The sequence below is a fragment of the Lagenorhynchus albirostris genome, chromosome 12 (genome assembly GCF_949774975.1).
Source record: "Lagenorhynchus albirostris chromosome 12, mLagAlb1.1, whole genome shotgun sequence".
In the NCBI taxonomy this organism is placed as follows: domain Eukaryota; kingdom Metazoa; phylum Chordata; class Mammalia; order Artiodactyla; family Delphinidae; genus Lagenorhynchus; species Lagenorhynchus albirostris.
The window spans coordinates 78,576,287-78,602,878 of NC_083106.1; the positions used below are offsets into that span (position 1 = coordinate 78,576,287).

The 26,592-nt window shown below is 41.4% G+C and overlaps 1 protein-coding gene across 3 annotated transcripts; it reads left to right on the forward strand.

Annotated features, from left to right (window-relative positions):
* Positions 1–5,458: 5,458 nt before the first annotated feature.
* CGAS (cyclic GMP-AMP synthase) lies at positions 5,459–23,225 on the forward strand. 3 transcript variants are annotated; one of them, XM_060167496.1, is made up of 5 exons: positions 5,459–6,230; positions 10,343–10,562; positions 11,778–12,020; positions 19,144–19,246; positions 22,136–23,225. In XM_060167496.1, the coding sequence occupies exons 1-5, from the start codon at positions 5,592–5,594 to the stop codon at positions 22,485–22,487; spliced, it is 1,557 nt and encodes a 518-aa protein (XP_060023479.1). In that variant the 5' UTR covers positions 5,459–5,591; the 3' UTR covers positions 22,488–23,225. The 3 variants fall into 3 exon arrangements, with proteins under 3 accessions (XP_060023479.1, XP_060023480.1, XP_060023481.1); XM_060167497.1 differs by lacking the exon at positions 22,136–23,225 and adding an exon at positions 21,482–21,876; XM_060167498.1 differs by lacking the exon at positions 22,136–23,225 and adding an exon at positions 20,653–20,764.
* Positions 23,226–26,592: the final 3,367 nt, after the last annotated feature.

Below are 26,592 nucleotides of genomic sequence, written 5' to 3' on the forward strand. Positions count from 1 at the left end.
CCGCTGGAGGTAGCTGTTCTCTTGCTCTCTATACATCCCCTGCTTAACCGGTTCCTGCCTCACCTACACCCGACTCACATGACTGACCTTCCTACATACTTGCCCCAGGCCCTAGCTAGTGATAGCTTAGCCAAGGGCTGGCGAGGGGGCGTGCCCCTCGGCTGGTTTCCCTAGTAATGAGTCGACCTGTAGTTACTTACCCCTATAATTGCTAACCTCCCTCTGCCCCTGGGAGCAAATACTGCCCTGTGTCCTGCCCGCCCTCCGCCGTACACAGTGCGGTGTCACTCTAGGACCTTGATTCAGACAGGTAAGCTCCCCCTATCCATTAAACCATTGATGTCTCTGTTGCTGACTCCGGGCTCTTTCTTCGGTCTTGAAGCTGGGCAAGTAGAGGCCTTGAAGGCATGGGGGAGCAGACAAACATCTTTCTTAGAGAGGAAACTTTTGACTAGTTAGATAGTGAAACAGCCCATGTGGCAGTTTAATTGTTCTGATTATTAACATCTATCGAATGCATAATTTTTTTCTTATTACATTACTAATAATCATTCTTTATGCACAATTTAAAGCTTCCAGAAATACAAAACTTTGAGAGTTAAGGAACCCGTAACTTCCATCAGGCCTTCCGGCCCTCATCTCCATAATAATTGTCAGCATTTTGTTGCTAATGCCTCCTAGTGTTTCATACTTATACTAATGCTACTATTATTTTGCATGTATAATACTGATTATATTGCTTTTCAGTTTGCTTCTTTTTTAAACGATGTATTTTTTTACTATCTCTATGCCAGTATATATGAATCTATCTCACTTTTTAGTATTATAGTCAGTTGTTTATGTGAACCATAGTTTATTTAATCAACTCCAATTACTGAGCATTTGGATTGTTTCTGTTGACTGAAAAAAAATGCACAATCCAAAAGTTGAGAGTTATGTTTTATTTAGCAGACATTCTGAGGACTTCAAGCCTGGGAGACAGCATCTCAGATAACTCTGAGAGACTGTTCCATAGAGGTGGGCGTGGGGGAAGCCAGGATATATAGGAGTTTTTGCAACCAAGGGCAGGTACAAGTTGGAACATCAAAAGATTATTGTTAATTAAAGAAAGCCAGACATCTCAGGTTACTAAAGTTAGCACTTTTCTATGTATGGGAAGATGCAAAGTCTTGGATCACTGAAATCATTCCTTAGATATTCACCTCAGCTATCCGGGGCCAGTATCCTGTGTTCTCTCATCCTGAGTCTCCTCAGCGTGCACCGTTGGGGGTGGGTGGCTGCAGCAGTTGATTGCTAGGTTATGGGCATTCCTGGTTTCCATCCTGAGTTCCCTCAGGGCTCACTGTCTGGGCTTGTGGGCTTGATGGCTGCAACATCCTTTGTTTACCAACATGGCAGGCAGCATTCTTAGTTCACGTTTCTAATTTTTTGATATTATGATCATCCTTGTACATATATCTTTTTAAAATTATGGAACTCTTTATTTATTTTTATTTTTGGCTGCGTTGGGTCTTCGTTGCTGTGCGCGGGCTTTCCCTAGTTGCGGCGAGCGGGGGCTACTCTTCGTTGAGGTGTGCGGGCTTCTCATTGCGGTGGTTTCTCTTACTGCAGGGCACGGTCTCTAGGCGCAGGCTCTAGAGCGCAGGCTCGGTAGTTGTGGCTCACGGGCTTAGTTGCTCCGCTGCATGTGGGATCTTCCCAGACCAGGGCTCGAACCCGTGTCCCCTGCATTGCCAGGCGGATTCTTAACCACTGTGCCACCAGGGAAGTACCGACTCTTCAATGTTTAAATTTTTGATAACTGCTAAATTAACTTTCTAAAAACTTTGTATCAGGTTGTACGAACTGTGTAAGATTATTTCATCACACTGTAGCCAGCACTGGATTTTAAGTTTTAATTTTAAATATATTTTCATTATTTTTTAATGAAAATGTGATCATACTATCTATGACCTATATACATTGTATTGCGATCTGCTTTTTACATAATAGATTATCATGGACATTTTTCTATGCTAACAAATACAGGTTTATGTCTTTTTTTTTTTTTTCTCGGTACGCGGGCCTCTCACTTCTGTGGCCTCTCCCGTTGTGGAGCACAGGCTCTGGACATGCAGGCTCAGCGACCATGGCTCATGGGCCCAGCTGCTCCGCGGCACGTGGGATCTTCCCGGACCGGGGCACGAACCCGTGTCCCCTGCATCGGCAGGCGGACTCTCAACCACTGCGCCACCAGGGAAGCCCTCATTCTTTTTTTTATGGCTGAGCGATATTCCATTGTGTATATATATACCACATGTTCTTTATCCATTCATCTGTTGATGGACATCTCGGTTGCTTCCATGTCTTGTTCACAGCCATTTCTTGATTCACTTTCTTATCTTCTAAGACATCAATATTTTCTGGTTTTCCTCCTATTTTTCTGGTCTCTCCTTCTCATTTTGCTGGTTCTTCCTCCTTGAGCACTGCACTCTAGCCCAAGGGCACAACCAAACCAATCCCCAAATCCCATCTTTAGGGTTTTATCTCCTGGGACCACTCCCAGTTCCAATTCTGTAGCAGTCTGGGTCCTATCAGGAGATAGAAATCACTCAGTAGATTAAACAGGAGATGTTTAATATAATAATAATTAACTATAATAAAAGAATAACTATATATATAAGGAAACTATATATGGTACCCTAGGGCTGAGGGAGAGTACCCAAGGAAGAATAAACTAAGAAGGGATTCAGGGCATCCCTGGTGGCGCAGTGGTTGAGAGTCCGCCTGCCGATGCAGGGGACACGGGTTCGTGCCCCGGTCTGGGAAGATCCCACATGCCGCGCGCGGAGCGGCTGGGCCCGTGAGCCATGGCCGCTGAGCCTATGCTTCCAGAGCCTGTGCTCCACAACAGGAGAGGCCACAGCAGTGAGAGGCCCCAGTACCGCAAAAAAAAAAAAAAAAAAGAAGGGATTCAGATCTCAAGGGCAGGAGGCCTTTAGAGAGCATGGGCTACATAACATAGGGGTCTTGCAGAAGGATCAAATGCCTGGTATGGGACCCTGTGGATAACAGGCAGCTGTATGTAGATCAGGCAGGAATCTTGGTTTCCCTGCCTAGTATGCTTTAGATAGGTTATGGCCAGGCCAAGGCTGCAAGGTCCCAGAGGGATCATTTTGCAGGCTTTACCAGATGTTCTCACACCCACAAGTCTGACCTTCACCCTGTCAATCCCCTTCCACTCCCTCTGTTATGTTGGAGATTGCAGGAAACCTCTTTCTCCTGCAATGTTCCTCCAGCAACTTCTACTGAGAAAAGTTAACATAGTGGGCACTTTAAAAGAGAAATGCTTAAAGGAATTCTGTTGTTTATCAGAAAGCATTTATTGAAGGGTTTGTTTGGAGCTGAGAGGCAGTAAGTTGATAACCCACACATCACCTCAAAGTTCATAAGCTCCAGCCACACTGGTTGTTGTTTGAACAACTAGGCATAGTCCCACTTTACGTCCTTTGCATTAACTTTTCCTTCTTTTGGAACACTCTTCCCCTGGGTATCCCCTCCTTTAAATCTTTGCTCAAATGTCACTCTCTCACTATTTTAGTATTGTACCATTCCTCACTCCTGATTATTCCTGCACTATTTTTTCCTTTTTCAATATAGCTCATCCTTTTTTACTATATGGGATAATTTACATATGTATTATGTTTATTGTCTGTTTCTCCCTGACAGAATGCAAGCTCCAGGAAGACAAGGATCTTTGTTTATCAATATCTCCCAAGAGCCTAGAACTGAGCTTGGCACATAGTATTTGTGCCAAATATTTGTTGAGTGACTGAGTGAATTACTGAGACAAACATGAGATATAAAGGGGAAGATATAAAATCATCTAGTTAAAATATATACCCACATCTCTTGTTTTTCCCTACTAGATAAAATCCAAACTCGTTATCAAGATTCAACTAAAAAGTCATTCCTTCTATAATTTGGACACTGATTGCTGCTGCAAGATTGAGCAAGAAACAAGTTTTCCTCCTTTGACGGGTCAGCAGAAGAGGTATTTGATTCTGGTCTGGTTGATTGCTGCCTGCACGTTTTCGGTTAAGCTAACACCAGTGCACTTTAGAAGACTTTGGAAACAGCTGGAAGACAGCATTAAGCCAGCTATAGAGGCATTTACAGGATTCCATGACAAGCACGGAGCCCTTGGAGAGCAAAAATAGACCCGTAGAGCAGAGGTCTTCAGTCTGGAGCAGGCATACTCCTGCACATCCTGGAAGACAGCCCAAGTACACCTGCAGTTTTAAGGAAACGGCTTTCCACATTTCAACTTACATTTCCCTGAAATTGGTCTGCTTGACAACAAGTCTGATTACACAATAGTCCTCCTTCCATTTTACAAAAGAAAAACATCTCTTACATCACAGTTCAAAGAGAAGGACATAGGAAAATACTGGTTTCAAAGAAAACTTTTGAAAAGGTAATCAAGGCATTTTTGTCCATTGACAGATGAATGGAAAACAAAATGTGGTACATACGTACAATGAAATTATTCAGCCTTAAAAAGGAAGGCTGACACCTGCTCCAACATAGATAAACCTTGAGGACTTTATATTAAGTGAATAAGCCCATCACAAAAGGACAAATACTGTATGACTCCACTTACATGAGGTACCCAGAGTGTCAAATTCAGAGACAGAAAATAGAAGGGCTCTTACCAGAAGCCGGAGAGAGCAGGGGGAATGGGGTGTTATGGCTTAGTGGGTAGAGTTTCTGTTTTTCAAGATGAAGAGTTCTGAGATGGATAGTGGAGATGGTTTCACACAGAACTGTACACTTAAAAATGGTTAGGATGGTTAAAAAGAAAACTACCAGGCACGTTAAACCTAGGGGCTTCCTGTCAAATACGTATTTCTGTAAACGATTTGGCTTTAGACAGCGATACTTGAAAGCCTGTATTAAGATACTCTTGAATCACAACGCCAAAGCAGTATGGATTATTTAAAATGCACGTGCCATTTTTTGATGGGCTTTTGAGAACCAGTGGCTAAAACTCACCAATAGGAACTTCACAGTTTAAGATTGTGCGTGCTTTTACAAAATCAAATAATATGAAATATTTATTCCAATTATAGTCAATCCACATCTCATTCCATCTAGTAAAAGTTTTATTTTCTATTTCCCTTTAATAAAAAAAAATGCTTTATTTAAACTTACACTGAAAAAGTTTCTCTGTCAACTTCAATGTGCGAGAAGGTGTTATAGTTTCCCCCAAATTTTGTAGGCGCTACGCCGGCAAATGCGTCTGGCTTTCAAAGCTCGCGAAGGTGTTGTGCGCTGCCCTGGGTTGGGTTTTTGCGGTTCCCAAGCCGCCGGTACCGCTCCACGCGAAGGCGAGAAAGTGGGCGACTGCGGGAGCGCCGTGGGCCCGCCCCTCCGCGGCGGGGGCGTGGCTCCCCGTGGCCACCTGGCTCTGGGCTCTTCTTCCGCGAAGCGTTTGGTGAGTTCCCGCCAGATGTTGAAGTTTCATTTCCAATCGCCACTGCTGGCTCCTCCTCCCAAGGCCTTTTTCCGAAGCCGAGTCTTCTCCCTCTGGGGAGACGAGAGCGCCAGCAATGGCCCCGCGGCGCAGAAAGGCGACGGGAGCAGCTTCGGAGGCGGAAGCCGCCGCCCCCAGGGTCTCGGCGCCGCGTGTGAAGGGCGCCCCGACCGAGCCTAGAGAGTCCCCGGCCGTCCCTGAGGCCGCCCGGCCCAGCGCGCGGAGGTGCGGCCCCGCCAGGCCTTCGGGATCCCGGAGGGAGAAGAGCGGCCCGGAACCCCAGGAGAAGCGGCAGGTACGCGCGCGGGCGGTACGCGCGCGGGCTGCCCGCGCCGAGGACCGGGTGGAAGGTCCGCCTGCTCGGACCGAAGGGGTGATGCCTCCCGCGGCCCCGGGGCCGCCCCTTCCCAGGCGTGCATCTCGCCGCGAGGGCACCGCGCGCTCCGCTCGGGAGCGGAGACCTCAGCCCGGGCCCACGGAGGTCCCCGGCCCGCTGGTCCCAGTCTCCAGTCTCGGGCGCGGGAAGGAGGCGCCCGGCGCCTGGAAGCCCCGGGCGGTATTGGACAAGTTGAGGCTGAGCCGCCAGGAAATCTCTGAGGCGGCGGAGGTAGTGAACAGGCTCACGGACCACCTGCTGCGGAGACTGCAGAGCTGTGAGTCCGAGTTCAAAGGCGTCGCGCTGCTGCGCACCGGGAGCTACTACGAGCGCGTGAAGGTGAGCTGCGCCGCGCCTCCGCTGCAGTTCCCGCGGCTCATATCCACCTCCTACGCGCCCCTCACTTCCCTTCGGAAGTAACTCAGACTCGTGTTCTTTTGTGGTCTGTGACATAGCTGTTTTGTTTCGGCTTCCCATATAGATTGCAAGCTCCATTGTCACAGAACGTTTTGCACAACTTTGAACCCTTATACGGCTGCTCATTTTATTGCTATGGACTCAGTGATACTTGTGTAGCGCTGAAAGATGGTGTATGTATCGGTCTTTGGATCTTAAAACTCTTTTAGCACTGAAGACCACTCATATAATTCCATCTAAAGCTTCTTGAAAGCCAAGTGAGCAAAACTTGCATCAGACTAATCTGCCTGGAGCATGATTCTTACTACATAAATGTCGATCAGTTCTATTATGTGGAGGGTCCAAAGGGAAGAGAAAGTTATTAGAACTAGAGAACGAAAAGACAGAGAACGGTCTCCCATCAGAACCACTCTCCTTTTTATTTATTTATTTTTTAAAACTTTTTATTTCGTTTTGGAGTATAGTTGATTAACAATGTTGTGTTAGTTTCGGGAGTACAGAAAAGTGATTCAGTTATACATATACATGTATCTATTCTTTTTCAAATTCTTTTCCTGTTTAGGTTGTCACTTTATATTGAGCAGAGTTCCCTGTGCTATACAGTAGGTCCTTGTTGGTTATCCACTTTAAATATAGCAGTACCCCTCTCCTTTTGAAAATCAAGCTGATGGAAGGAAATTCAGTGAAATTTGTTTTATCTAAAACATGTATTGCTTTTAAAAAACTGGTTATAAAAGGTATATACGTGTTCATTGTAGAGTTGACCCACTGCCTGCTCTCAGTAGGTTCCCACAGCACAACAGTACCCCTGCTCCATACCTCTTTCCTCAGCCTCTCCCGTATTTGCCCCTGTTCCGTGTTGATGTCCCTGGAAATTTCAGAAAAGCATATAGAAGAACAGTATTATTCCTGTTTGTTTTATTCACCGTTATTTTGGTGTATTTTCTTCTGTTATGCATACACTTAAATTTCAAAGTTGGATTCCAAACTTTATAATTGGTAAAGGGATCGACAAAAGACACTTCTCATTAACTCTTTTACTTGGATTCATATTGACGCATTTCCATTCATGTATTTTATTGTAATATTATCAAATTCTAGGTGAAAATCTGGAAGTTTTCTTGTAGAAATTCCCCGTGGGATTTCCAGTTTATAATGTTCTTTTTGTCCATCCCCAGCAGCTCACCCCCGCCTCCCTCTAAGCCACCATCATCTTTCACCTGAATTTTGCCTTTCCAATCTCCTTATTTGCCTTCTTATAATATCTCCACAGAGGCCAGAGTAAATTTTTAAAATACAAAGCTAAAACCTGGCTTCTCAATGAACATGATGGAATAAAATCTGAACTCCTTTCCAGGATCTACAGGTCCTCGCAGAATCTGAGCCCCGGCCTCCGCTTCAACTTCATTTCATGTCACTCTTCCCCTTGTCCACATGGACTGATTTTTGTTTCTTGAGCTAAAATTTTGAAAGACTTGACAATTCCAAGTTTGGAGGAGATGTGGAGCAACTGAAACTCCCTTGCATTAATGCTGGGAGGATAAATTGTTACTACCTCTTGAAAACTGACATTTTTTTCTAAAGTTCAAGATTTGCCTGTCCTGTGGTCCAACAGCCCCACTCCTGGGCACATATACAATAGCAACGGGTGCTCATGGCCGCCCAAAGGCATATGTAAGAATGCTCAGAACAACTTTGTAACAGTTAAACTCAGAACTATCTGTAGCAGTTAAAAACTGGAAACAACCCAAATACTCAACAACAGAATAAGTAAATCTATTTTGGTATATTCCATTAATTCAGTGGAATACTACACAGAATGAAAAAGAACAAACTACCACTATAGACAGAACGATATAGATGAATCTCACAGCGTTAAATGAAAGAAGTCAGGTATAAAGGGTACCTACTATATGATTCAGTTTATATGATGTTGCCAAACAGGCAAACCTAACCTATGGTATTAGAAGTCGGAGTTCTGGCTGCTCTTGGTGGAGGGTTTCTGGGCAGCAGTGGGAATGCTGCTGGGGATGGGAAAAGGGCAATTTAGGGTGCCCTCAAGGCTCACTGTCCTTACTGGGATTCAACCTTTTTTTTTTTTTTTTTGCGGTACGCAGGCCTCTCACTGTTGTGGCCTCTCCCATTGCGGAGCACAGGCTCCGGACGCGCAGGCTCAGCGGCCATGGCTCACGGGCCCAGCCGCTCCGCGGCATGTGGGATCCTCCCGGACCGGGGCACGAACCCGTGTCCGCTGCATCGGCAGGCGGACTCTCAACCACTGCGCCACCAGGGAAGCCCTCGACCATTTTTCTTGAATAAATCCTCCTTGGATTGTTGCATGCCTTTGGTTAATTTACAAAGACCTGAAAAAGTTGAATTTGACCTTTTCTGCCCACGTTCTTGTTACTTTTATGGAAAAGTGGATTTTCAGAGGCTTTTACTTCATCCCACTGATGGCACTTCACGTGTTTGTTTCACCCCCATAGTATGTCCTAGTCAGCTTGGGCTGCCATAGTAAAATACCAGCGACTGAGTGGCTTAAACAACAGACATTTATTTTCTCGTGGTTCTGGAGGCTGGAAGTCCATGATCAGGGTGCCAGAATGGTTAGGTTCTGGTGAGGGCTGTCGTCCTGGTTTGCAGACAGCCGCCTTCTCCCTGGGTCCTCGCTGTGTTTCTCAGCATGTGTGCAGAGACATAGCAACCGATCTCACTTCATCTAAGTCCACCAGTCCTATCAACTAGGACCCTACCCTCATGATCTCATTTAACCTTCATTATTTCCCAAAAGCCCTGTCTCCAGGTACAGTTACGCTGGGGGTTAGGGCTTCAATATATGAATTTTGAGAGGACACGGTTCACTGCACAGCACGGTACATCTCAGTTTGGACTAGCCACGTTCACATGGTCAAAAGACATAGGGCAGGGCTTCCCCGGTGGCGCAGTGGTTAAGAATCCGCCTGCCAATGCAGGGGACACGGGTTCGAGCCCTGGTCTGGGAAGATCCCACATGCCACGGAGCAACTAAACCCGCGCGCCACAACTACTGAGTCTGAGCTCTAGAGCCCGAGAGCCACAACTACTGAAGCCCGCGGGCCCAGAGCCCGTGCTCCGCAACAAGAGAAGCCACCACATTGAGAAGCCCGCGTACCACAACGAAGAGTAGCCCCCGCTCGCCCCAACTAGAGAAAGCCTGCGTGCAGCAACAAGGACCCAACGCAGCCAAAAATAAATAAATAAATAATTTTTTAAAAAAAAGACATAGGGCTACCAGATACTGTGTTGAATAGTACAGTCCAATAGCTGTACTTGAAGCATACTCCTAATGAGTAAAACACTTGTGCATTTTTAATATAGGAAAATAATCATTTATTATAATTGCTCTAATTATTATTGTGGTGATGAAGAAGATTCTTTGAGGTTCTTATTTATTTATTTTTGGCCATGCTGCATGGCTTGTGGGATCTTAGCTCCCTGACCAGGGATGGAACCCATGCCCTTTGGCAGTGAAAGCATGGAGTCCTAACCACTGTACCGCCAGGGAATTCCCTGAAGCTCTTAAAATGCTGTGGTTCAAAGACATTAACGTAGTTAGTGTATGACTTGGAGCTCATACTCATTTGGCTGACTGTTAGCTGTAAGGAGAGGGCCCTTGCTCAACTAACCAGGAGGTAACTACACATATTTTTGAGACCAGTGACAGGGGCCTGGCTCAGTGTGTAGCTTGTAACTTAAAAGGTAGCACCTTAAATTTCTTTAATTTTATCAAGCTTTAATCTCAGGAAAAAACTGGTACAGATTTTTAAAGCTTGCATATTATTTTTAATTGTTTTTAAGAAAATGCGTATAGAACCTACAAACTGAAGCCAATACTCTTCACCTAGCTCCCCTAGTCTCACTCCCAGAGGGTATAAATATTAGAAATCTTGCTTTTCATGGTAGGATTTTAAGTGGAAATTTTAAGGAAAAAAATTGTAGTTGGTTGGAAAATATTCACAAGCAAACACATTGGTGCTATTTTTACTGTTTCTTAGATTTCTGCTCCTAATGAATTTGATGTTATGTTCAAACTGGAGGTCCCCCGAATTCAGCTAGAAGAATATTACAACAGTGGTGCTCATTACTTTGTGAAGTTCAAAAGAAATCCCAAAGGAAATCCTCTGGGTCAGTTTTTAGAAGGGGAAATATTATCAGCTTCTAAGATGCTGTCGAAGTTTAGGAAAATCATTAAGGAAGAAATTAAAAATATTGAAGGTAAGATCTTTGACTTTTGATTCTTAAAGATCTAATCATATCTACTAATTGCCTCTCCTGATCTTTCTTGATCTCCCTGCAGCAGACTGTTGACTACTACCTCCTAGAAACAACTCTTTGCTCTTGATTTTAGTCTACTATATTTTCTTGGTATTCTTCCTAAATGTCGATTGACTCTATTTTGTTTTTTTTTTGGTTTTTTTTTTTTGCAATGCATGCTTTGAAGGGAGTGAACTGGGAGAAGTGGTAGCAGTTGGGGGCACGAACCCGCGTCCCCCGCATCGGCAGGCGGACTCTCAACCACTGCGCCACCAGGGAAGCCCTAACTCTGTACTCTCTGATGAACATCTTCCCACTTCTCCCACCTCCCCGCCCCTGGTAACCTCCATTCTACAGTCTGCTTCTCTGTGTTTGACTTTCTTAGCTTCTCCATATAAATGAGGTCATGCACTTTGCTTAGCACAACGACCTCCCGGTTCATCCATATTGTCACAAATGGCAGGATTTCCTTCCTTGTTAAGGCTGAATAATATTCCATTGTCTATATTTGCCACAACCTCTTTACCCATTCGTTCATCAGAGGACACCTAGGTTGTCTCAAGCATCTTGGCTGTTGTGAATAATGCTGCAGTGAGCAGTGCTTGCTCTCTGGGTCCTGGTGCTCACTGCCTCTCTGTACAACACGCCTCCACCCTCCGGGCTGGGCTGTTGCTGTTTTGTTTTTTTCAGTTTGGCCGTGCCACACAGCTTGCAGGTTCTTAGTTCCCCGACGAGGGCTTGAACCTGTGCCCTCGGCAGCCAAAGCGTGGAGTCCTAACCACTGGACCGCCAGGGAATTCCCGCTGAGGGCTTCTGAATCACCCCTCTCCTCCCTGCTGCTCATCTGGCCTCTTATGTAGGCTTCCCTCCAAACCCCCATACACAAATTTAAATGAAAATTTAATCACAGCACTCCCAAACCCCAAAGTCTTTGGGGGCTACTCGTTTTATATGCCAGACAGAATCTTGATAATATACCCCATAATGGGTATCATCAATAAATACTGGCTCAATGAGTAAAACACTGCCTTGTGGGGTCATTTTCTTCTTTAGAACTAATTTTCATCTTACACTTAGTACTTACGGATCTCCAGTTATAGCTATGTTATTTTCCCTGTGTTTTTAGAGAAAAGTGGATTGATAAGCCCTTTCTTCTTTATTAATATGTTTAAACAGATACAGATGTCATGGTGGAGAGGAAGAGAAGAGGGAGCCCTGCAGTAACACTTCTGGTTAGAAAACCTAAAGAAATATCTGTCGATATAATCCTGGCTTTGGAATCCAAAAGCAGCTGGCCTGCTAGCACCATGGAAGGCCTGCCCATCAGTAACTGGCTTGGAGCAAAAGTCAGGAACAGTTTAAGACGACAGCCATTTTACCTGGTACCCAAGCATGCAAAGGAAGGAAGTGGTTTTCAAGGTATCTTGACCATGAAGGTTAACTTAAAAGACGTCCATATAAAAGAGTCGTTAATGTTACATACTAGGGCAGTGAAAGATCAACTCGTGCTATTGGCATTTCAAGAGCCATTAGGCTAAACAGGCTACAGGATGGGAGTTTGGTGATAGATGGAATTGAAAAGGGCATAATTGTAATAGTAATATCAAGTACTCAGCTTTAAAATGTCTACTAGCCCATGTTTGAATGTTGTTTTTGTTTGTTTGTTTTTAATAAAGAAAAGCAAGTACTGGCCTTGGAGTCAGACTGCCCTGGATCTGCATCCTGAGGCTTCTTCCCTTACTAGCTGTGTGGTCTGGGGCTAGTTATCGAGCCCTGCTAAACCTGTTTGCTCATCTGTATATGTTTTTATTACACTAAAAAATATACAAATTCCTTCAAACTTGTAATCATCCATAGTTTACTTTATCTGACATAGGAGATTGAATGTCAACTAAGTACAAGTATCGTTACACATAAAATAAACCTAGAAGGTATGTCTTTGCATTGAAGTTCATTTTCAGAATGATACTTTATGAGCATGGCAGGGACTGTATACACATTTCATCATATTTCTCAATACCTCATGTCAAAGCATAGATGCAGTAAGTGCTAAAATAGAAAAAAAATCAATAAAACTACAATATTCCCAGATATCTAAACTATCTGCCCAGCATTTTAAATTTATTTAAATATTTTAAAAAGTTATTCATCAATTTCAATTTTGACATTCCAATCAATGAACATGCAAAGCTTTATTTAAAAAAAAATAATTCATACACTGTTGATGGAAGTGTAATACGGTACAATCCCTTTGAGAAAAGGTCTGGCAGTTTCTTAAAAGGTTAAACATATATCTTCCCTAATCCAGCATTAAGTCCATAACACATTTATATAAGAATATATGTACTAGCCCAAATCTGGAAATAGCCCAGAAGTCCATCAAAAGATAATGGATAAACAAACTGTAGTATTCGTAAAATGGAATACTACTCAACAACAAAAAACAATGAACCACTGATAAGAGGATGGATGAATACTAAAAACATTAAGACAGGTGAAAGAAAACAGAAACAAAGGGTCCATACTGTATGATCTCAATTATAGTAAGTTCTAGAACAAGCAGAATTTATCTATGGTTTTTAAAAAATTAGAGCAGAGGTTGCCTGAGGTGCTGGGGGTTGATTAGGAAGGGACAGGAGAGAACTTTCTGGGGTGATGATAACTTTTTGATGGGGGTTTAAAAAGATCCCACATGCTGCAACTAAAAATCCTGCTTGCCTCAAGGAAGATCCCGCACGCGGCAACAAAGAACACATGTGTGGCAGCAAAGAACCCACGTGCCACAACTAAGACCCAACACAACCAAATAAATAAATGAAAGAAAACAAAAAACAAATGACACAGGTGTAGTCATTTGTCAAAACTCATCAAATGGTACATTTAAGGTGTGTGCATTTCACTGTTTGCAAATCTTACCTAAAAAATCACACACGCAAATAAATATTGAACTCCAGTTCATAATATTCATGCTGAAGTGTTTATGGGCAAAGTATTCTACTTAGTTCCACAACTTGTTTTATTTTTTAAATTTTTTAAACAAATATTTATTTATTTATTTGGCTGCGTCAGGTCTTCACAGAATCTTTGTTGTGGCATGCAGGATCTTTGGCTGTGGTGCGCAGGCTCCAGAGCACACGGGCTCAGTAGTTGTGGTGTGTGGGCTTAGTTGCCTGGCGGCATGTGGGATCTTAACTCCCCGACCAGGGATCGAACCCGCATCCGCTGCATTGGACGGTGGATTCTTAACCACTGGACCACCAGGGAAGTCCCCATCCACAACTTGTTTCAAAATAACAGTTTTCTTAAAAAAAAGGAATTTATGGATGGATAGATAAATATGTGATAAAGCAAGTATAGCAAAACATTAATTGTAGAATGTAGGTGGTAGGCATGTGAATGTTTACTATAAAATTCTTTCAACTTTTTCTGTATATTTTTGAAGGATTTCAAAATACTAAGTTTAAACCCACTTGAAAAAATTCCTCCAGGTGGTTAAGCTACCCAACTCAGTATGCTTAAATTCATTGTTTTCATTATTTTTTCTAATTTTAGGTATTGGAATTAAATTTTAATTTAGCTTTGTTTCATAAATTTATAAAGCATTCACATGGTTCCAAAGTCAAAGCTACAGAAAAAAGTATTCTTAGGGAAAGATAGCTTCCCTTTATGTTTCCTCTACACTCTTCTCTCCTTCTCTGATTGGAAGCCCTATAATTGTTTTCAGTTCACCTTTCATTTTTAAAAAGTACAAGTAAATACATATATATATATGTATATATATTCATATGCAACACCCCCTCTTTAAAAAGTACTTTTCTATTTTCACCTAATAAGATATCTAGGTTATCACTCCATAGCTCTGTGTAGAGATAGCACTCGTTCCTTTTTTAAAAAAAATTCTATACTGTTTTTAAAGGTTACTTTCCATTTACAGTTACTACAAAATATTAGTTGTACTTCCCGTGTTGTACACTACACCCTTGTAGCCTATCTTATATCCAGTAGTTTGTATCTGCCCCTCCCCCTCCACTGATTACCACTCATTTGTTCTCTATCTGTGAGTCGTCTTCTTTTTTGTTATCTTCACTAGTTTGTTTTATTTTTTAGATTCTACATGTAAATTACGTCATACAGTATTAGTCTTTCTCTGTCTGACTTATTTCACTTAGCATAATGCCCTCCAAGTCCATCCATGTTGCTGCAAATGGCAAACTTTCGTTCTTTTTTATGGCTGAGTAGTATTGCACTGTATATATATACCGCGTCTTCTTTATCCATTCATCTGTTGATGGACACTTAGGTTGCTTCTGTATCTTGGCAATTGTGAATAATGCTGCTGTGAACATTGAGGTGCATGTATCTTTTCGAATTAGTGTTTTTGTTTTTTTTGAGCACCCATTCCTTTTTATAGTCTGTTTTCACAGCTGGTCAAGGAATAGTAAATCCATATCTAATTTTGCTGGTATTGCCAAAATCACCTCCGTGCAGAATTCACCAATTTGCATTCCCACAGAAGTGTATGAGAGTTCCCATTTCACCCTCAGCTTTAACAACAGAACTCATTAAACCCTTTGGAATTTTTGCCAATAATCCAAAAAGAGAGAAATGATACTTCAACATGGTTGTTTAAAATAAACTTTTAATTTTAGAATAGTTTAAGATTTGCAGAAAAAGTACAAAGATGATATAGAGAGTTGCTGTATACCGCATACCTATTTCCCATTATTAGCATCTTACATTAATATGACACATTTGTCATAATTAATGAACCAATATTGGTATAGTCTTGTTAATTAAAGTCCATACTTTACTCAGATTTCCTTGATTTTTACCTAATGTCCTTTTTCTGTTCCAAGATCCCATCTAGGATACCACATTGCATTTAGTTGTCACGTCTCCTTAGCCTCCTCTTGACTGTGACAGTTTCACAGTCTTGCCTTGTATTTGATGACCTTGACAGTTTTGAGGAGTACCAGTCAGATATTCTGTGGAACGTCCCTCGTTTGGCATGTGTCTCATGCTTTTCTTGTGGGTTAGACTGGAGTTCTGAGTTTGGTGGAGGAGGACCGCAGAGTTGAAATGCCATTCTCATCCTATTACATCAAGGGTACATCGTGAGTATGACTTAGCACTGCTGGTGTGGACCTCGATCACCTGGCTGAGGGAGTGTTTGCCAGGTTTCTCGACTGTTAATATCCTCTCTTTCCCCCTTTTCATACTGTGTTATTTGGAAGGAAGTCACTGTGCACAGCTCACACTTAAGCTCACCTCTTTATTTTTTTTTAAATTATTTATTTTTATTCGTTTGTGCCAGGTCTTAGTTGTGGCTCATGTGCTCCTTAGTTGCGGCATGCGAACTCTTACTTGCGGCATGCATGTGGGATCTAGTTCCCTGAGCAGGGATCAAACCCAGGCCCCCTGCATTGGGAGTGTGGAGTCTTAACCACTGTACCACCAGGGAAGTCCCTAAGCTCACCTCTTCAAGAGCAGAGTATTTACACAAATTATTTGATATTCTGCATTGGAGATTTATGTCTCTTCGCTCCCATTTTTTTTTCGGTACACGGGCCTCTCACTGTTGTGGCCTCTCCCGTTGCGGAGCACAGGCTCCAGACGCGCAGGCTCAGCGGCCATGGCTCACGGGCCCAGCCGCTCCGCGGCATGTGGGATCCTCCCGGACCGGGGCACGAACCCGTGTCCCCTGCATCGGCAGGCGGACTCTCAACCACTGCGCCACCAGGGAAGCCCTCTTCTCTCCCATTTATTTATTTACTAAAATCATATCAGTATGGACTCATGGATATTTGTCTCGTATTTTGGGCTATAATTCAGTACTGCTTTCATTTTGTTGCTTAAATTGTTCCAGCTTTGGCCTTGAGGAGCTCTTTCATTTGGCTCCTGTGTCCTTTTGACAAACGTCCCATAATTGTGGGGTTTGTTTTGTTTTCAGCACTAACTCACTTTCTGGTACTACAAGATGCTCCAGGCTCATCTTGTGTATTTCTTGCTTCAGTCCTAGAATCAGCCATTTCTCCAAGGAACCCTGTATCCTTTTATTGGAGAGTGTACTAGAGCCATGACCTGGGTGCTATGTGTGCTCTGCTGGAGTAGCAGAGGAAATACATGTATGATTACTAACCGCAGCATATGCACAGCTCTGTAGGTATTTCCGTGTGTCACCACCTGTATCTGTTTTAAGTGGTACATGAATTCACACTGATGTCTCGAACTGTAATCCGTTATCACGTGGATCATTCTACCTACTCTCCTTGCTCTCTGTTCTCATCCCAACAGCGAGAAACCTGGCTCCCACCATCTGCCACCCACCTACTCCATTGTTCCTTGTTCAGTTCCAATCCACATGTATGGATGGTTCGGAATTGTAAATCTATTCCCCTGTGTGCACAGTGCATGTGTACAGTTCCTTTTGCCTTCAGTCTTACAGACCCCATTTCCAAAGTAACTTAGGTCAACACCTTTTGCCCCCATGCCGTTCAGGGAGTTTGTGTCACACATTCGTAATACAGTTTGAGTCCCTTTTCGCAGTCTACATTACTTCTTGAGATCCCTTGACCTTCTAAGTGACTTTTTAACAGTTTGTGTATGTTAAGGTTCACTCTCTGTACCATGAAGTTCTGTTGGTTTTGACAAATGCATTGCATCGTGTATCTACCGTTACATGATACCAATAGTTTCACTTCCCTAAAAAGTCCCTGTGCTTCACTTATTCAACCCTCTGCATCCCAAACCTCTGGCAACCGCTGACCTGTTTACCATCTCTATAGTTTGCCTTTTTCAGAATGGCATAAATGGATGTTGTACATGGATTTATACAGCAGCTATGAGCACACCTATCTCTGTGCCACCTTCCCCATATATTTATTGTCTGTATATTGTGTAGGCTTTAGTATACTCTTTATTCTGTCCCCCCAAAATCTTTGTCTGTCCTTGAGCTATACCATATTGTCATATATAATATGACTTTATAAGTCTTGATATCTGCTCTCCCACTTTGTCCTTCTTAAAGAGTGATTTAGATATTCTTGACCCTTTTATTTTCATAAAAATGCTGGTATCATCTTGTCAAGGTCTACAGAAACATTGTCTTTGGAGTTTTGATTGTGAGTGCGTTGACTCTATAGATGAATTTGGGGAGACTTGATATATTTACAATAATGAGTCTTCTAATTCATGTGCAGGTGCACATCTCCATTTATTTAGATTTCCTCTAATACTTTCCAGTGAAGTTTTTTGTGGGTTTTGTGGTGTTTTTTTTTTGCGGTACGCGGGCCTCTCACTGTTGTGCCCTCTCCCGTTGCGGAGCACAGGCTCCGGACGCGCAGGCGCAGCGGCCATGGCTCACGGGCCCAGCCGCTCCGCGGCGTGTGGGATCTTCCTGGACCGGGGCACGAACTCGTGTCCCCTGCATCGGCAGGCGGACTCTCAACCACTGCACCACCAGGGAAGCCCATCAGTGAAGTTTTTGAATTTTCTCCACAGAAAGTTTATATGTCTTTTGTTAGATTTACTCATAGGCAATTGTAACTTTTTATTATGAAAAATTTTAAACCAATAGAAAAGTAGACTGAAGAATATATTGAACTCATGCATACCTGTCACCCAGCTTCTTTTGTATTTTCTACATATACAGTTATATCATCTATCAGTAATAATAGCTTTTATTTGTCCTTCTCTTAACTGTGCTTGCTAGGTTAGCCAATGCATGTTGAACAGAAATAGGGATAGCACACAGCCTGCCTTCCTGATTTCAAAGAAAAAACTTCTACATTTTACATTAGATTATCATGTTGCTGTGTTTTTTTTTAATAATCTACCTGTTATTAGATCAAGTTTCCATCCACATTTAACTTACTGAGAGGTGTTTTCTTTTAATGATGAATGAATGTTAAATTTTATTAGCTGTACTTTCTGCTTCTGTTGAGTTGATCATTATGTTTTTCCCCTGTTCTGTTAATGTGACAGATTATATTGATTGATTTTAAAATTATAAACCAATTTCTGATTAAAACAAGATAGTGATAGGATGGTCAGAGCTTAAAAGAGCTATCCATGGTTAAAACTTGGGGAGAAGGGGGAGATCATTCTATTCTTACATAAACTCGCAAAAAATAGAAAAAAAGGAAATGTTCCCTGGTTCATTTTACGTGAATACCCAAACTTGCAAGGATGGTATAAAAGGATAAACAAAAAACTTCAATCAATCAATTCAAATTATTATTGAAACAAAACGTCAACACTGTATTTAGCAATATATGAAAGGTAATACGTCTTACCATGGCTAAATGTATTAAACCCTGAGTTCTCCCCCCAATTTTTTTTCTATCTTGGCACATTGTTTGCTTGTTCAAATCACTTGTTTTAATATGTAATCACATTATTTATCTGTTCACTTCTTTTGGTCTATCTCCCTCTAGAAATTTTTCAGGATGATATTTTAATGAAGGAAATCGTCTAAATATTGTGTTGTTTATATTGTTTGTTTTTGGTAAAGTGCTTTTCTATTTTTCTTTTGGAAATTAAGAAGAAACATGGCGTCTGTCCTTCTCTCACATTGAAAAGGAAATTTTGAAAAATCACGGACAATCTAAAACATGCTGTGAAACTGATGGAGTGAAATGTTGCAGGTAACCTCCTTATTTTGTGAAATGACAGATTATCAATAGAATGCTTAGTTCTTTGTTGACTCCATAGTTTAAACCTGAAGATGATCATTGCTGGGTTGAGTCCTGGGGGCAGTGCATGGCTGGATTGACCTGGAGTATTAGAGTGTAAGAATGAAACCAAGGAAGCCAGGTCCAAGGGACTAAGGAAGAGTGTTGTTAGAAGGCAATGGTGGGACTTCCCTGGTGGTCCAGTGGTTAAGACGCTAAGCTCCCAACACAGGGGGCCCGGGTTTGATCCCTGGTCAGGGAACTAGATCCCGCATGCCACAACTAAGAGCCTGCATGCCACAACTAAAGGATCCCGCACGCGGCAACGAAGATCCCGCGTGCGTGCCACAACTAAGACCCAGCACACCCAAACAAATAAATAATTAAAATTAAAAAAAAAAAAAAAGAAGGCAGTGCTGGGGAGCATAGTCCTGAGCCTGGATTATATGGATGTAGATGTATGAAAGTAGGACAGAGCGAAGGGTGTGAACACTAGTCATGACCAGCTGTGACAATTGGATTTGTCTTAGTGTTCTGGTTGCTTCAAGGTAGTGAATATTAATGTTGCATAATGGGAGGAGACCAAAGGACCACTCTTATTGGATGCTGGTGCTTGCTTTGAGGTGGTTTGGCTGTGTTGAAGGCCAGGGACTGACCAGGTAAATTTGAAACAACACTGAGAGATGGGTACTTATTTTTCTTGGTAGCATAGGCACCATAAAGAACTGAGCTTGAAAAGGAATCATTCATTTGAGTTCCTAAAGTTGTCTGGAATAAGGATCACAGAAGTTAAAAGGTTAAAACAAGACTGCCCAATGTGCAGCCACAGGAAGTTCTTTAAGGCTTCATATGCGGGCTCTGAAGCAAGCATTAGGAAAAGCATATTGTTGATTAGGCTCAGTAATTTTACAAACGTTAAATTTTGTCAACTGCTAAATAACTGGATGATTAATGTAAGCCAAAATAAGACAAAGTCATTTTATAAAAATTAAAACAAGATTTTTCTAGGTACTAAATAACTGGATAATATAAATATCTGCCCGTTTCATGTAGTTGAATTAATCCTGATAGAATAAAACATTTAAGCCAGGAACGGGGAAGAGGAAAGGAAAAAATAGGTTCTTGAAACTTTAAAGCATGTATTTGAAAAAATAATTAAGTTTTAGAATGACTCTGTAATTATATTATTTATATATATTGGGTTGGCCAAAAGGTTCGTTCAGTTTTTTCCGTAAGATGGCTCTAGTAGCACTTAGTTGTCTTTAACATCATTTGAAACAATTTTGTTAGATTGTATTGACAGCTGTCATATCAATGTGCATTTAAAAAAAAGCTTATCAAAGTCGATGAATTTTTGTGTATCCATTTTAATATTGAAGATGGAAGGAAAAAAGCAACATTTTTGGCATATCATGCTTTATTATTTCAAGAAAGGTAAAAACGCAACTGTGAAATGCAAAAAGAGATTTGTGCAGTGTGTGGAGAAGGTGCTATGACTGATCGAACATGTCAGTAGTGGTTTGCGAAGTTTCATGCTGGAGATTTCTCGCTGGACAATGCTCCACAGTTGGGTAGACTAGTTGAAGTTGATAGTGATCAAATCGAGACATTAATTGAGAACAATGAACGTTATACCACGCAGGAGATAGCCGACATGCTCAAAATATCCAAATCAAACACTGAAAATCATTTGCACCAGCTTGGTTATGTTCACTGCTTTGGTGTTTAACTTATGGGTTCCACATAAGTTAAGTGAAAAAGCCTTCTTGACCATATTTCCGCATGCGATTCTCTATTGAAACGTAACGAAAACGTTCCGTTTTTAAAACAAATTTGTGACGGGTGATGAAAAGTGGATACTGTACAATAATGTGGAACGGAGGAGATCGTGGGGCAAGCAAAGTGAACCACCACCAACCACACCAAAGGCTGGTCTTCATCCAAAGAAGGTGATGTTGTGTATATGGTGGGATTGGAACAGAGTCCCCTATTATGAGCTCCTTCTGGAAAACCAAACAATTCCAACAGTACAGCTCCCAATTACACCAACTGAAAGCAGCACTGACGAAAAGCGTCCAGAATTAGTCAACAGAAAATGCATAATCTTCCATCAGGATAATGCAAGACCTCATATTTCTTTTCTTTTTTTTTTTTTTTTGCGGTACGCGGGCCTCTCACTGTTGTGGCCTCTCCCGCCGCGGAGCACAGGCTCCAGACGCGCAGGCTCAGCGGCCATGGCCCACGGGCCCAGCCGCTCCACAGCACGTGGGATCCTCCCGGACCGGGGCACGAACCCGTGTCCCCTGCATCGGCAGGCGGACTCTCAACCACTGCGCCACCAGGGAAGCCCAAGACCTCATATTTCTTTGAGGCGAAAACTGTTACAGCTTGGCTGGGAAGTTCTGATTCATCTGCCGTATTCAGCAGACATTGCACCTGCGGATTTCCATTTATTTCGGTCTTTACAAAATTCTCTTAATGGAAAAAAATTTCGATTCCCTGGAAGACTGTGACAGTTCTGGGACCTGGAACAGTTCTTTGCTCAAAAAGATAAAAAGTTTTGGGAAGATGGAATTACGAAGTTGCCTGAAAAATGGCAGAAGGTAGTGGAGCAAAACAGTGAATACGTTGTTCAATAAAGTTCTTGGTGAAAACGAAAAATGTGTCTTTTATTTTTACTTAAAAACCAAAGGAACTTTTTGGCCAACGCAATATCTTTATTGTTTTTTGTATCTATATGTATTATAATATCTGTATTGTTTACTATATCTCTGTTTTTCCTGTAAGATACCTAAAGTTCTTTGTGGAATGAAACAGGTTGTAAAGAAGTAAAAATAAATGGTTTTCTTTTTTATTCAACAGGAAAGAGTGTTTAAAACTAATGAAATATCTTTTAGAACAACTGAAAAAAAAGTTTGGAAACCGAAAGGAACTGGATAAGTTCTGTTCTTATCATGTGAAAACTGCCTTCTTTCACGTCTGTACCCAGGACCCAGATGACAGTCAGTGGCACTCCAAGGATTTGGAGCTCTGCTTTGATAACTGTGTGACATACTTTCTTCAGTGCCTCAAGACAGAACAACTTGAGCATTATTTCATTCCTGAAGTCAATCTCTTCTCTCGAGACCATATTGACAAGCTAAGTAAAGAATTTCTGTCAAAGCAAATTGAATATGAAAGAAACAATGGATTTCCAGTTTTTGGTGAATTTTGAAATTATATTTTTAAAAAGAATCAAGAATTAGAGTGACTTTATAATCATTGAAATGCATCACAGCAATGATTGACTAAAATGATTATTCAGCTCTCTGTTTCTCTTCATAAACTCTAATCAATATAAAAGGATGGATTATCCTAGGAAACAGATTATTCAAGGAATAAGAAGCAAAGGAGTATTTAAAATATAAAAGCTTTACCAGAGTGGCATGAAAAGAAGGACAAAATACATATCACCGCAATTAAATTCATCAAGCACTGACTGAACACCACCTCTCACCTAGCACAGATGTGTGGAAGGAGGCAAGGTCATTGCCTCCACGAACTGGTAGGTTTTGTTTAACATACAAATATGTTTGGAAGCCATGTCCTGTCCTATGTGTTAGGATAGGTAAGAAGGAAATGAAAAAATAGGTTCTGTGTGTCCTGGGAAATTCTTAATCTTTCATAGAAAAATATAGGATACTTTTCTACACATGGCTAAATATAAAACATAACTTACTTTCTTTTAAGTAATACTTTTATATGTATTTCTGAAAAGGCAATACACACATGGTACAAAACTCAAAGAAAAGGGTATGGGATAAAATGCCATCCTCTCTCCTCTGCACTTAGGCAGCATTCAACTTGAGGCAGTTGCTGTCTGTTAACTTTTTCCTATTCAGATATTTTGCACATTTTCTTACTGGTTTTTTTTTATTGTTTTCTCATTGTCATTTTGTTGTCATTCTCATATCATGAATAACTTCTGTGTAGACTGTCTACACCAATTTTTGTGTCTTCTAGTGAGAAAGGTTTTAAAATTAAAATATTGAATGTATCAGTCTTCTTTATGCTTGTGCCTTTTTTGTTATCTTCAACAAGCTAATGTGTTTGAACGTACTAAAAGTTGGACATTTGGAGGAGAGTTTTGGGGACAGTGTATGATAAATAAATAGAAACTTAGGCAAACAAAAAAATCCAAGCTACTTTTAACTCCAGGAAAAAATGAATGTGTACAAGAAAACTAATCATAGTCTAATTTGAGAATATTACTCAACTGTAAGTATTTGTGAATTCAAAGTAATATTATAACTATTGACTATTAACCTTATCAGGATTATGAATAGTTACATGGAGAGGATAGGGCCTGAGTGCTTGTGAGTGACGGTGGTAGAGGGGGTTGGACTATATTTGTTTCCTACTGCTGTATAACAACTCACCACAAACTTTGTGGCTTAAAACAGTACACATTTATTATCTCACAGTTTCTGTGGATCAGGATTCTGGGCATGGTTCTGCACAGGGTCTCACAGGGCTTCAGTCAAGGTGTCAGTTGGGGCTGCAGTCTTATCTGAGGCTTGACTGGAGAAAGATCCACTTTTATTGGCAGTATTCAGTTTCTTACAGTTTTAAGACTGAGAACTTCGGTTACTGTTGGCCAGAGATTGCCCTCAGCTGCTAGAAACTGCTTTCAGTTCCCTGCCATGTAAACTCCCAGCATTGGCAGCCCATAACATGGCAGCACTTCAAAGCTGGGGGAGAGGGAGAGACTCCAGCAAGAGGGTGCAACAGTCTTATTTAACATAATTACATACACGTGATCATGTACATCCCATAACCTTTACCATATAGTTGGTTGGAAGCAAGTGATTGGTCCCCCCCCCCATGCTCAAGGGGAGGGGAATCACTTAAGAGTGTTATGTCAGTGTAAACAACTGTATAGTTGGGGGAAAACACTACCCACAAGACTACTCTCACTTCTGACATCAGTTGCAGTTTCAGGAGATTCTCCAAATCATTCTCAGGTTTGATAATTCACTAGAAAGAACTCAACTGAAACCAGTATACTCATGGTTACAGTTTATTACAGGGTAAGGCTATAGGTTAAAATTAGCTAAGGGAAAAAGCACATAAAGCATAGTCCATGAGGGTACCAAACACAGGCGTTCTATTCTTTTTTCCCTGGGGAGCCATGGATACGTTTTATCTCTTGGCATCAATGTATAACAATACACATGGAATATTGCCGACCAGGGAAGCTCACCTAAGCTGCAGTGTTCCCAGTTTTTATTGGAGCTCAGTGGTTGGCTTGATTTAATGCTGTTTTTCAGTTTTGGTATCAGTTATCTTAGCTTTATGAGTTGAAGAGTTTTTCAACTTTTCATCTTTTATTTCCAGAGGGTATGCCAGATTTACCCTCTTGAAAGCCCTTGATTACTTTTCCTGTTTCTTCTGTTTTATCTATTCAGCGTAACTACCTGAGTTAATTTTACTAATTTAGGAAAATATAGTCACACTTGTGAATTCATATTTGACATTACAGTGTTCTTACTAAAGAATCAGCTGTTGGTTTTCATTGAACACTGTATTTTCTAATTTGTTAATTTCTGGTTTTACCTTTCTTCCTTCCTTTTCTCCTATCAGTCTTCCTATCAGTAACACCAGGAAATTATTAGTGCATAAATGAATAACGTAGGATTAGGTGATAATTATAACTAATTATACACAAATATAAATAATAAATGTTAATATGAGTAATTATCATATAGGGAACAGAAAACTGTACACAAAACTATAAGGGGAGGTAGGGGAGCATGATTAGTCAAAGAAGCTTTCATGGAAATCAGTTTACCTAGGATTTATTTTAGCATGGAGCGCTACGCTAAAATGTAAGAAACAGCTGTCGTGTATTTTTGTCCCATGAATTCCTTTTACTGTTCCATTTCAAAGTAGGTTAAGTATAAGAAAAGTACCAAGGGACTTCCCTGGTAGTCCGGTGGTTAAGAATCTGCCTTCCAATGCACAGGATGCGGCTTCAATCCCTGGTTGGGGAACTGGGGTCCCATATACAGGGCAACTAAGCCTGTACGCCGCAACTACTGAGCCTGTGGGCCTCAACTAGAGAGCCTGTATGCCACAAACTACAGAGCCCATGCGCTCTGGAGCCCACGCACTGCAACGAAGACCCCTCGTGCTCTGGAGCCCACGCCATAACTAGAGAGAGGCCCGTGCACCACAACAAAGACCCTGCTCACCACAAGAGCCTGCTCACCACAAGAGCCTGCATGCCGCAACGAAGATCGCGTGGGCCGCAACTGAGACCCGATGCAGCCAAAAATAAATAAATAAAATAGATAAATATTTTTAAAAGTACCAAGTAAAATACTATTTGATAACCACAAAATTAAAGGGCTACTGAGAAAGACACATCAGCTTGTCTTTTATCATAGAAACAAATTTACTGTGTTAACAGCATCTTTTTCACTACTATGACAACATCTGAACAAGCTTTAAATGCTTTAAAGACTGACCTTAATATAGCAACATTATAGGAGACAAAATTTATTTTTATTTCTTTAAATAAAGATAGTAAAAAGTGAAATTTTAATGCTACAGTCCTTAAGATCCATACAAAATTTTCAACTCAAGGTTATATTTGATTTTATGAAAGTATAAAATATTGAATTCTACATTAAAAAAATTTTTTTAACATCTTTATTGGAGTATAATTGCTTTACAATGTTGTGTTAGTTTCTGCTGTATAAAAAAGTGAATCAGCTATACGTATACATATGTCCCCATATCTCCTCCCTCTTGTGTCTGCCTCCCACCCTCCCTATCCCACCCCTCTAGGTGGACACAAAGCACTGAGCTGATCTCCCTGTGCCATGCAGCTGCTTCCCACTAGCTATCTATTTTACATTTGGTAGTGTATATATGTCCATGCTACTCTCTCACTTTGTCCCACCTTACACTTCTGCCTCCCCATGTCCTCAAGCCATTCTCTATGTCTGCATCTTTATTCGTGTTCTGCCCCTAAGTTCTTCAGAACCTTTTTTTTTTTTTTTAAGATTCCATATATATGTGTTAGCATACGGTATTCTTTTTCTCTTTCTGACTTACTTCACTCTGTATGACAGACTCTAGGTCCATCCACCTCACTACAAATAACAATTTCGTTTCTTTTTATGGCTGAGTAATATTCCATTGTATATATGTGCCACATCTTTATCCATTCATCTGTCGATGTGCACTTAGGTGGCTTCCATGTCCTGGCAATTGTGTATAGAGCTGCAATGAACATTGTGTTACATGACTCTTTTTAAATTATGTTTTTTTCA

Excerpts from the sequence above, each read along its gene's own strand:
- CGAS (XM_060167496.1), top strand. The coding sequence starts at position 5,592 with ATGGCCCCGCGGCGCAGAAAGGCGACGGGAGCAGCTTCGGAGGCGGAA. Across the intron at positions 6,231-10,342 it reads GCTACTACGAGCGCGTGAAG|ATTTCTGCTCCTAATGAATT; the intron begins GTGAGCTGCGCC and ends ACTGTTTCTTAG. Across the intron at positions 19,247-22,135 it reads GATGGAGTGAAATGTTGCAG|GAAAGAGTGTTTAAAACTAA; the intron begins GTAACCTCCTTA and ends TTTATTCAACAG.